Genomic DNA, 12,927 nt, shown 5'->3' with positions numbered 1-12,927 from the left:
TGGGTTGTAGCAATAGGGATTCTAGGAGGGACCAGGAAAAGGAGAGCAATAGTTTGGATTTCATATAGAAATATGTTAACTTGATGAACGAAAAAATTTCAACCAAGTTTTCAGCAAAAGGAGTGATGTGCCAAGGCCACAGGGCCTCACTCCTTCTGTTCTCCCTCTGTAGGATGTCCTTCTTCTTTGTCTGATAGATTCTTAGCACTTGCCTCTGAAATTCAGCTCTCCTGTGCAAATGTTGATGAATGTCACCTTCACAATTCTCAGAGTTCAGCTCTCCATCCTCTTGCCATTTTTTTTTCTGGTGATTTCTGCATATAGTCAGAGCAATGCACATTATCTGCCAAGATGCTTGTTTATTTATAATTTTACTTGATGAACTCTCAAGCCCTGGAAGGCAGAGAGTCTTTTTTAGGTTGGTCCCAAGGGTCCAACACAGAGCCTAGGGAAAAATAGACACTTGCAAAGTGCTGCTAGCTGGTTCACTGACCATGTGTGGTAGACATACAGAGGGGAAAGCAAGGAGTAAATAAGAGGGGCAGGAAGTTAGTCAGTGCAAATCAGGACAGCACAGAAGACCAGCTGTAGGAATGAAAGGATTGCCAAAATATGAACACGTAAGTAAATGATGACCACTCTGAAATCACAAATTCCTACCTGTCAGATTTTAGACAGAATTCATTGCATCTCCTTCACTTTCCATTTTCCTAACCAGGAGACAGAAAGGTCAAGAAACAGAACAGCCCCTCATGGCCAGGGATAGATTCATGACTTACCCTTTCTCCATCTAAGAGCAAATGAGCTCGGAAGATCACAGCATCATTTATGGGTACTTCTTCATTCCGGTATAAGATCTGGAAGACCCGGCTATGCACAGTGCTCTCATGGACACAGGCTGAATGCAGGCTGCTGCTCTCTGCAAAGCAAGAACCAGGAGCCCATGAATCCAGTACCTGCACCTGCAATTCCTGCACCTGCAGCCCAACCACATATCTATGTTAGGAAAGTGATGGTTCCAAATTACATCACAAAGCTTAAAATCACAGATGAACAAGATCTCAAAAGATATGTGTTCAGAGATTTGCTCATGGAATTGGGCTGAATCTTCAGACAGCCTTGTTCAATGTCTCACGTGGCATATGAACTTGGAAAAGTTACTTTCACAGCGGGCAGTGCTCATGGCTGGAGTCCAGTGCTTGATAAATTCTGTGTATGCTCACAGGTCCCCTCCCTTGTGAATTCTTTCATAACTTTCCCATCCAAAAAGTCAGGAGAAAAGGGACTAAAGAGAGGGTAGCACCCTTCCTCCTACCAGGATCCTCTAGTGTGGTCAAAGTCCATCTCTCCCGAGGGATGTCTGCAAGTAACATATCAAGAACTCTACACCATGAATTTTAGGTAAGGGCTTATTTCTAATCTTACATACATCAAGTTGTAAGGAAGTTTCCTAGCTCTTTAGGTTCTATTATAGCACAATGACTAAAATGCTATTTCGAAATTAAGTTAAATTTCAGGAGGACAAAGGACTAAAAGATCTTCCTGCATGTAGTGAGCAGGGTTACTGTGGGAAGTGAATGTGTGTTTTCCTCCCAGTTCTTAACATGGAAGCTTCATGGCCAGAAAAAACATACATTCAAAGATAAATGATATTCTATGTATAGAGTATCAGGATTATGTATGCATAGTAATGTTCAACTATGTGGCATTTGAAAGCTTCCAAAGTTCTTTCAAAAGGTGCTACTTTCTTTAATCCTCATAGCAAATTCCTAGGGTGGTTTTAATACAAAGAAACTAAGACTCTCAAATAAGAGGCAAACATCTTGATAATTCCTCTTTGTGAACAAGATGTTGTATCTTTTCAACATTCATGTTAAAATCTAACATCCAAGGGGACAGTAATTAGAGGTCGGAAGTGTGGGGGGTGATTAGTTCCCAACCATGGAGTCCTCAGTGACTAGGATATTCCTATAAGAGGTCACAAAATTAGACCCTCACTGTGTCAACCAGTGGAGGACAGAATGAGAATCTGTCAGTCTGCGTACCTAGAAGAAACTCTTACCAGAACCCAACTGTGCTGGCATTTTGACCTCAGACTTCCATCTTTGAGGCCCTGAGAAATAAGCTCTACTGTTATAAACTGCCCGCTGAAGGCTGGCCAGATAGCTCAGTGGAGTAAAGTGCCTGCTTAGGCAGATGCAAGGGCCGGAGGTTGAATCCCTGGCCTGCCATGCTGGCCCTGCCCCTGGGGCATGCTGATATGGTGATAGAGACCGGGAGTGGTGCATATGCTGGTAATCCCAATGCTTGTGATGCTGATAAATGGGAAGGATCACTATAAGTCTGATCTATGTAGTGAGACCCTGAAGACCCCGTAGACCATGTATTACATATATAAAAATTAAAAATAGTGAATAAATAAATAAGCTGGCTACTTCCTGGTATTTATTTATTTATTTTTTTTTTTTTGCACTGGCCTGAACCAAGACATTGCTTTTCTTAGTGACTTTTCTCTTGTTGCTGGGACCAAATGCACGACACCCCAAATTAAGGGAGGAAAGGCTTATTTAGCTCACAGTTAGTGGAGGTTTCAGTCCATACTCAGCTGGCTCCAAGCCAGAGTGACACTTGGCAGAGGGCAGCAGTTCATGGCAGCAGAAAACACCAAAGAGCCAAGGGAGAAGCAGCAGCTACGCAGCTAGAAAGCCTCTCTCTCCTCCCTACATTTGTATGCAGATTATCTGCCCCAGGGTGAGCATAGCACTCACACCCATAATCCCAGCATTATAATCTCAAATTCTAGAAGTCACCCCATGACTGCATGAGGCTTTGGGAGGACAAATAGACACAAACCATAATGTTGCTATAGAAAAAACACTGTGTCAATTCATCCTGACATATATTTATTTAATAAGTGAGAAAATAAGGTATCCAGTGAATTAACATAACTCACTAATTTCCTAGCAAAGAGTTAATGCCTTGTTAAACACAATGAAAAGAGTTATATACCACATCTTGATTAAAAAATGAGTTGACAATACAAGAAAATGCTATGCAAATGTCTTCTGCTTCATTCACAGGTAACTTAAGTCCCTCAGCAATAGAGACCCAGAATCAGTTTCACTCCCAATGCACTGTGGCAGCTAAACCAGCCCCTATGCAGCCTCAGAGGAGGAACTGCAAAGCATGGAAAGCCGCAGGCCATTCCCAAGCCTGCTAAGGAATGCACCTACTCTAACTTCCACATTATGAAAAAACAAATAAAATCATTGGCTCAAACCATCCTTATTGCGGCCTGTGGGATTCAGATTGACACAGCTTTTACATAGACATGACTCTGCGCAAGACGTATCTCTGTTCTCATTTGTTACTCTCGTCTTTTCATTTCCATTGTCATTGTCAAGGCCTGGTGATCTATATAAGCCAAGCCAAGCCAAAAGCATGGCAGAGGATGGATGGGATAAATATTCTGTAGGTCAGAGCAGCAGGAGCCATCTGCTGCTAGAAGGGACAGCTGGCAAAACAATTCACTCACTTGTCTTTTTAGGCAGTGACCTCACCTCTTCTAGTAACAGCTTTCATGTGAAAAATGTGCACATCTACAATGACTTTCTGGGAATATTATAGACATGAAGATAAAATAAATCAAGGTCTCATAATCTGGCACATACTAGGCTTATTGTACACATGATGATGCCACTTAATTTTGTTCAGAAAGTTTTGAGGATATTTTGTAGAATATATTTTGAATAACTGATTTTGAAGGGATATGAAACTCCTCTGTGAGCAGACTTTCAGATGAGATCACAGGGTTTAAGTAGTCTTACTAGAATCCACTCAATCCCAGGAGGACACATTTCTCATTCACTATGGGGATTTTCTGTGCCATGTTCTCACTGCTGCTCAGATACAATGCAGGTGTCTTTGCAGGTGTCCCTGAATCATGGGACACCACCTTGGGTCATGGAGAGGATGGGGGAAGAACTTGCTTGTGTTAGTCTCATGCCGGTCTCTTCTTCCATGAAGACAACCCTCATTTAGCCAGCCTTTCTGGGACCCTGGTTTTTGCCACCTAGCGTTCAGAAGGAAGTGATCCTTCTCTCTCTTCAGCAAAGCCACTTTGCCAAAACCACTGTGCTCGCTTTCCTGCTCATCCCTGCTTATGTTCTTTGTCAGACAGAAGTGACCCTCTGCCTATTGAAGACTTTCTTGCCTGTCATGAAATAGACTCTGAGCATCCCAAGATGGGAGAGAAACACTGCCTCCATATTCAAGCTCTGATCCATACCTTGGGGTGCTGCCCTTTCCTCTCCATGGGGTGAAGAGCCACCTATGTCTCCAGGGACAGTTTTTCTTGTTATTTTATAACCAGAGTCTCACTCTAAGAGGTCCCATAGTTGTATAGATTAGAGCTTTTGCAAGCATCTGCCTTCTTTTGAGTGTGTCAGGGTTCGTCCATACACAAGGAGAGTTGGAACTTTCAAGAAATGAAAAAGCCAGATGGGCAGAAAATGAAGGAGAAGAAGATGAAAAAAGGGAGGGCAGAAGATTGGAAACAGGAGAGAAGAGGGTAAGGGATTCTTTGACATATTGCATAAAAAATGTTTCAATCAGATTAATTTGGAATTTCAACCAAAGTACATGAATAGAAAATTTAAGTCTTGACACTTCTTTCACCCTTAAAAAATAAATAATACAAACATTTAATATGTTGGTACATCTGTAATCATTTATAATTAGATGTTGATCTTCCAGATTATAATGTATAGGTACTGACTCTACATGGAAGCTCTGCCCAAAGGCCCTAGTCTAAGGCAACCCAACAGGTAATTATCAGTGTGCCGAACCCTGATCCCACTTCAGCATGGCCATGGATCTACCTCGACTAGAAACCACCAAAGAAATATTGACTCTAACCTTGTCCCCACCTCTTTCTAGCTGTGTGGTCTTAGGCTTAGCAGTAAATCTGAGCTCAAGTGAAGCAAGAAATATGCTCTGTTTAATGAATGTGAAGTTTAGATGACATGGTGAATAAGTGCATATGCTTTTAAATGTAAAACACAAAAGATTCCCCCATAAAAATAAAGGTAATAACAGTGATGACTATGCAAGTAGTTTTCTGCATGTTTCTATGAATGTCACCTTGAAGTTGACTTTATAATTTTTAAGGCATCTTGTTAAAGATGTGCATTGTGTTTCCAAAGGGTGGCCAGCGTGACCTCCTGCAGGAGGGCGACGCTGCCTCCAGACGAGGCCCAGAGCACTCTTGGTCAAGTGTGGGTAGCAGGAACACCTGTGCTTCCTTTTGGGGGTGACTGTCAGGAGACTGTGTCAGAAAAATATAGTCATTCTTTCTCTTCTTTCTTTCTAGTTTGAAATTTGGGCAGACTTGGAATGCAGACAGTTTTTCCAACCTACAAGCTACTAGTGTACTATGCAGACCAGGAAGACAAGCTGTTTCCAAAAATAAATGTTTTACATCTGAAGCTCAGGGTGATGACTGGAAGTTCACAGTGGCCTAACTGTTCCAGATAGAAGGGCAATTTCTCTCCACTGTGGGCTGGCAAATCTCATAGGACCATCTCACATGGCCCAAAAGTTGGCTTCAAAAAGTAACTGAATATAGGAATGTGTCTTAATCCATCTTGTGCTGCTGTGACAGAATGAGGAATCTGTAGTGAACAGAAAATTGTGGCAACTGGGAGGCCCAACATCTGTGAGCCCAAGTCTAGAGGGATCCCTCTTCTCTCCTGATCCCATGAAGCAAGGCAGAGGGGTCAAGAGACAAAAGGGTCTGGAGCTGCTTCTTTGGTAGCAGCAGTTATTACACACAAGAGGGCAGAATCAGTACATCTCTATTATTTCTGAAAGTTCCTGGCCATGGTGGCTGAGGCTCTGTTATGACAACTACACTGCAGCACAACTTTTGTGGTATACAAATATTCAAGGAAGAACCAGAAAAGAAAGCCACAACACTTGTCTACAGAGCCTTCGGTAGGATGCTCACAGAAGGACCCCGCTGGCTTGCAATGGACCTGGAACAGCAAGTGGGTAACCGCTGACATCACGAGCCTCTTCAGAACTCTGCAGATGCACCCGTCAGCAAAACCCATGTGTGCCAGCAGATGCCCCTGCAGAAAGGGGCTGAGGGCCTTTCCCTTCCTAATCTGACACTCAGAAAGGGACTCATTTAATGATGTAAGCCCAGGGCTTAGTGAACAAAATAAGATGTGGAATAAGGCTTTAATTTCTGCTAAGAAGGCACTTAGATACACAAGTACTTATTCGGCATATCTGAAGTAGTGTAATTCTATCTGTACCATCACTTATTAAATAAATGGTTGCCATTGTGATGAATATGAAATTATTTTTTGCTTTTTATTATACATATATATATATAATTGAATGTGTTTCTTTTATATACATGCATATGTTTATACCTTAAAATAATCCTATATAAATATATCATTATTTTTGAAATAAAATATATTCAGTAATACACTCATGGTGTGTTTTCTAATTGTCTGATAAATCCCAGATCTTTAACAGAATGTGATTGTTTTTTCTTTTTCTGTATTTAGGATAGGGTCTACAGGGCCTACAGGGCCTCACTATGTAGAATGGACTTGTAGTGATTCTCCTGTTTTCAGCCTCCCAAGAAGTGCTGGGATTACAGGTACATGCCACCATGCCCAGTCTCTAGTGCCATTACAGCGCCCCCTGCAGGTGAGGCTAGCATGGCACATCAGGGATTGATTGAACCCGGCTGCTGAAAAGCTGGCGCTTTAGTCTGCTGAGCTATCAGGCTGGCCCTTCCAGGGCCTCGAGATTTAGTAATGAACAATCATAGAGTAATTGCGTATCAGATATATGTCTTACACTGCTGTCCATGGGATAAGGAATTAGTAGTCTCATTTTTCCTATTGTACAGATATCCCCTGTCTAAATGAATGTCTCATCTCTCCTATGTTATATTTTTACAGTGTTTCACAGAGGTTAATATAACATTTTTAATTGAGTTGGTAAATTATGTACAACAAACTGAGCTGTAATATAAATAGCATTTATTAATTATGTGATTTGGAAAATTGTAAATACAAAATGATTTCATTAGTTGAGCATTTCCCTATAGGAGTTATCCTGGGATTGCTTGATCTAAGGCCTAGATATGTTATATTCTAATGAATACCATTAAGTATGACCTTGGGCATATGAATTTTCATTTTACTTAGGAGGACTAAATCTTCAATGACAAAAATAATAGATGGCGACTTCAAATCTTGTTCCTTTCATAAATTTTTTCTTCCTTCAACTTGTTTACTCAGTCATTCACTATTTACTGAAATGATCACATAGACAATACATTAGCTATAATGCTGTTGCTGGTGAGAACACACAATAACAAGAAATATCCATCAAGGTTGAATACAGTATTTTTCAACTTTTTTTCTCTTTTCACTTCACTCACACTATTCCATCACTTCAAAATAATTTAAGTCCCAGAATAACGGAACAGCAGACTTTGCACATCACACTCACTGAGCTATGCAGGGGATCCGTCAGTCATGAATGACCACAGGAATCAGGCAGGGATGAATTGCAAGTGTCACCAAGGTTTGTGGTATTTCTGGTTGGTGGACAGTTGATATGATTCCTGCCACCTAGTTAACTCTGCAAGGAAACTCAATCACAAAACAGATACCAAGGCATGGCAAACATTCTTATTTACAGGAAGGCAACTAGACCAAAGGGCCAAGTTACAAAATCACCATTTAAACTCCTAACAATGAACCAGAGCTGTTGCTGTAATTTAGCAGTATGCATTCACCTATCAACCCTGAGTGGGCTTAATTGCATAATTATGAACCATTGTGACCTACCTATTAGATTGAGCCCAGTAAGTCCAGCTCTTGATAACACTTTATTAGCCAATAATTCTCTATAATCATAAAAGTAAAAGGCCAGCATGTCACCTGGAGCATATTCTAGTTGCCCAATGGCTTTCCAGCTGGGTTTCTTTCAGATTAGTCCCCACTGCTGAGCAGTCTCACCTAATCTCAATTTGTATTTCAGTAATGCAAGCCAGTGCATGGAGCTGTATCTCCTGCTTTGTAAAGTGGGAAATACAAGGTGGATGCATTAGTCGAAAATTTCATGAGTAAGAAATGAATTTTCAGAGAGGCCATTTATGCACTACGCATCTGGGAAGGATGGGGTTGCCAGTTGGAGTCCCAGGGTCCTCATTTGTGTGAGGGGGTGGCCCAGTCCCTGTCCCAGGGTAGGTGGGTGGCTGATGGAGCTTATCTATGAGAGTATATCATGTGGGGGATGGGGCGTACATGGGCGGTAAGAGAATAATGGCAAAACATATACGCTGGTAGATAACCAGGACTGCATAACAGATATGAATACTGAAATTATCCACTACAGACTTTTTACAAGCTTCTAGTGGAAGGCTTCATGGGTTGTATGATCTTCAGTTGCCCATGGATAATGGAGAGAAAGCAAGCTTGGTCTAGGCAGTGAGTGCTGCCTGGAGGAAAAACAGAGACTCTTCCCTGCTTCCTCCTGGGAGATTTTAGATGAAAGTCCTAATTCTGCCACCCTTGGGTGGTTCTTTCCCTTGCAAAAATGGCAGCCACAATGTCTAGGGCTTCACTCTCTCCCTGCGCCTTCTCCCCTCTTCCTGAACTTCTCTTAGTTGTAGACCCCCAGTTTGTTGTCTCAACTATCTTCTCCTCTGTCAGCTGTGTTCACTTCCTAGAGGATCGAGACATTCCTAAAGCTCAGTACACGCTCCACTTCTATGCTGAGTACTCTAGCACCAACTTCTTCTTGAGTGGGTTTGATTCCCTACACCTTTGACATTATTCCTTTCATGTAAAAAATAGATCATAAATATAAGTATGTCCAAGAGAGAGCCTGTGTTGATGTTCCCAAGCTGTGGTCCTTCATCACCTTACTATTATATTTCACATAATAGTACTACAATACTTCCTGAAATGTCTTCTTGCCTCTATCTGATCTTCAGAAAACCCTGCGGGTTCCCACTGAAAAGTTTATTCTGATGAAGCGAATCATTTCTATCTTACTTCTTCATTGTTTTGAAATACTGGGCACTTTATTTTCTGCTTCCACTCTGCCCACCCAGGAGCCTCTCCACACAGCACACAAGGCAGACTCATTGCTCTCTACCCCACTACACTCAGAAGAAGGCCTAAAATCTTTGCCCTGGTTTAACTGGCTCTAAACATAATAGGAAAGCTGCTGGCACAGTGAGGACCTAGCACAGAGAGGGCTCTGCACAGCGCCTAGGCTGGGCAAATATTTATAGCATAAGTGGCTGACCAAAGCACCAAGTGGACTGCTCGCTGAGAATTTGGCAGTGGTGGAAGGTGGAAGTGACTGCCTCTCAGATGAAGCGGCGCTACCTCACTGATGCTGTCTCTGTGTCCTGAGAAGTCCTCCCAGTGACCTAGAATCCACGTTGTTCCCTGTTCTCCTGCCAACAGTAGGCAGGAAGCATGTCTGAGACACACAGCACAGGGCTTTTTGAGAAGGGCATAGTTAAGACTGCATTTGCAAATCCTGAAACTATCCTGTTAACCAGGCATCAGGAGACTCAGCACATGGGAAGCAAAGAGCCATGTTTATGTGATTCAGGCTTTCCTGAGCCATCTGCCTCAGCCATATGCTTCCCAAGGAGGACTAAGTTTAGCTGCAATTGCAGCTAATCAAATATTGGTTAGAGCTGCAACAGCCCCACCCAGTCCTGGGAGTTGGGATGTTCCAAGTAGTACAGTCCTCTTTTGTGAATCACAGTGACCTTGGCCTTAGTTCGAGATCATAGAATGCAGAGAGGGAGTTGTAAGCCCTGCAAAAACTGCAGGGGTCTATAAACACTGCTGAGGAGGCAGGACCAGGTAGTTCCTTTGTTTCCTTCATCAACAGGGTTTGAGCTGAGCCTGCCCTGTCCAAGAAGTGATTAGCAGCTGCCAGCTCCTCACATGGGCTGAGACAGTGGTAAAGGAGCTGTCCCCATTGTGGCGCCCTGTGACCTGTCATCTCTGGCTCCTCTCACCTCTCCTCTTGTGGTCCTCTCCCTCCTGTGTATTAAGGGAAAAGCCTAGGTCACATGCTTGTGCTGAACAGAAAACAATGCACTGAAACAATATAGCACAGAAACCAACATACGGAGCAGCTAGAAAGCATGCCAGGCATATGGTGAGCAGCCTCCTGTGGGTCAACACTGCCTTGGCATAAATCCTCGACTGTGTATTGCAAGGAACATAATATTCTGGGGAAGGAGCTGGGGCATCTGGCCACTGTGCTTGAGGACGGGGGACATAGAAAGCTCAGGACAGCAGCTATTGTGACAACCGTTCCTATATGATGCCACAGCTAATACTGCATGTGACCTGAGTTCTCGTCGTTCAGAACACTGGGGCATCTTTTGGCTTGTAGATCAGTGTCAGAAGCCATGGACTGACAGTTCTTCTGTGTATGAACTTGGGATTACCCCAGACCCAGATCCCCTTTCTGTAGCTCACACCTCCTCAGCCCCTGGTTCCCTTGGCTTCTTCAGTTGCTTTGTATCTCTGAGTTCCAGCTCCGAATAGCAATGGTGACCTGGTTTCTTTTGGGTCACCCTAACCTCAGCCTAACCTTGCAGAGTCAAGTCATTAGCTTTTCACTCTGTACTCCAAATACAGATTCAGTGTTGCACTGTGTTCTGGGATACTTCTTGTAATAGTGCCAGCCAGCTGTGGCCACAAAGTCACCACCTACTTTTTGATTATGACACTTCAGGGGTAAGGTATAGAGCTACACGTACAAAGTGTGTTTCCTTCCCATCTGTCTGACCCAAGTCAGAGGGTCTTCCTTTCATTGAGCTTGCTCTGATTGTCTGGATCATATGCTTGTGCTATTCAATACTATTCAGGATTCAGAAGATGCTATCCATGGACAGCATCTGATGTACCCACACATACACACTCTGTTCACCAAAATATCAGTTAAGAATCCAAGAGTGTGTGCAGAATTTGAAGACACCAGATATCTCCAGTTCTTGACCAAGTGCAATGATACCGTGAATGACTCTAGGATCTATACTTACGTGGACTCCATCCTGAAAGATCGATTACTGCAGCTTCAGATTCGGTGCGCAAACCCTATATATTCCCCCAGGATAATTTTTTGTCACACTTGCACCTAGGTACAGAGGCCTCATGAAAACTTGTTTCTTTAGATGCCTTGGCAATTGCCACCAGCAATTGTACGGGAAAGGGCTAAGGTCATAGTCCTCAAGTCTTGACTACACGTCCTTGAACTCTAGGGAGGACCAGCCCTAATTTACAGTGATATCACATTGTTCTACTTTCCGTGTGAATACTCATTATCTTGTAATTGTTTTAGTACAAGGTGTGACTAAAATATATCGTGAATGTTTAAATTGAGAAATATTGTTACAGTAGTCCCTTGCTATTTTGCAGTTTGACTTTCACAGACTTACTGTTTCATGGGCTTTCAAAAATTTTAATCTAAACTATTTTTCATGGATTTTTCACCATATTGTGTGCTTTTGTAGTACTGTACATTATACGTATGTTATTAAAAATTACGCAGGCTTACAAGTTTAGAAAATGGTTAAGGACATTAGAAGTGTTTCTAAAAGTGTAGGAAAGGTTTATAAGAGTGTGGGAAGGGTTTATACAGCCTTAAAATATATAAACAAATACTAAAATAAATATAACGTCCTACTTCTCTGATTTTCACTGATCTTGGGGGGTATTTGGAGTGCAAGCTCCGCGAAAAGTGAGGGACCTCTGTACAGCAAAAGATGCAGTGGCATTGGCTGCACTCAGAACACCCCCACCTTCCTTTGGGATACACAGCCCACTGTTCTTGCCGCTTTCTCAAGCAATTCTGGAAGTCTTCTTTCGCCTGTATGAGGTGCGATCAAAAGCATAGTGAACACTGCTGAGTGCCGTCCAATGGAAAGGCAGGCTGGAAAAAAAAAGTCACGATCTGTCCTCATCCACTGGCACAGTGTGACTTCGGGTTCTTCCTTATATGAAAATGACCACGAAAAGCAACTGTTTTGAATCAATCTAGAACAATAAGGCAACCAGGACAGTGCAAGGAAAGGCACATGGAAAAGGGGACTTCCAGAACTGTTTAGAAAATGGCAAGAATATGATAAGTGTAGCTGAAGTGAAAGGGAGTTCATGGCTATGCACATTTCTCTGTAATAACTTATTTGTATTTAAACACTTGGCAAACCTCCTGCACACGTCTGTGTGAGCTCCTCAGAGTTTAAGCTAGATGCAGCTAACCTCACCACTAAAGAACTTGGTGCGTGGTCTATGAAAAAGCAAACTGTTAATGACTAGCGTATCTCCGTTATTTTTCCTGCTTTGCTTTACATATTCCCCACTTTCTCTTAAATTATATACTTCTTGGTGACATTTACATATGTGCACTACTCTGTTATTAGAACTAAAATAGACACAGAAGCCCTATTTTGAGCCCGTCCCCACTGCTTGCCTTGGGTAGCAGAGGCCACTTTACCTAATGAACGTCTCCAGGGCTACTTCTTTCCTTCTTTCCTTGGTCTTGAACATGCTAAAGTCTGGTTTCTGTCTCCTTCACTCCATTAGAAAGTCTTTTGTGTGTGTGTGTGTGTGTGTGTGTGTGTGTGTGTGTGTTGAGCAATGTTGGCATTTTTATTTTTTTATGTTTTTTTCAAAATTTTATTGATAAACAGATAGCAATGAGATAGTTTCAAATCAAATCGGAAGTACAGATTCAACAAATAACACACTGCATAAATTCTTCTTAGTGGTTAATCGCTGTACAAGATGCGGAATTGAGATCCTATTTACAAACACCAGAACAAATCATTCTATTCATTAAGAAAATGCAACT

General features: G+C 42.3%; 1 protein-coding gene across 1 annotated transcript in view; it reads right to left on the bottom strand.

The window, feature by feature from the left end:
- Fam135b (family with sequence similarity 135 member B) overlaps nucleotides 1–12,927 on the bottom strand; it is a 266,786-nt gene that overhangs the window by 113,116 nt on the left and 140,743 nt on the right. Inside the window, exon 4 of the mRNA XM_023723955.1 lies at nucleotides 780–919. Coding sequence (XP_023579723.1) covers nucleotides 780–919 — 140 coding nt within the window. The remainder of the gene's footprint in view (nucleotides 1–779; nucleotides 920–12,927) is intronic.

Source organism: Octodon degus, unplaced genomic scaffold (assembly GCF_000260255.1).
Source record: "Octodon degus isolate 3935 unplaced genomic scaffold, OctDeg1.0 scaffold00104, whole genome shotgun sequence".
Classification (NCBI taxonomy): Eukaryota; Metazoa; Chordata; class Mammalia; order Rodentia; family Octodontidae; genus Octodon; species Octodon degus.
This window is presented reverse-complemented; position numbering and strand designations above follow the sequence as displayed.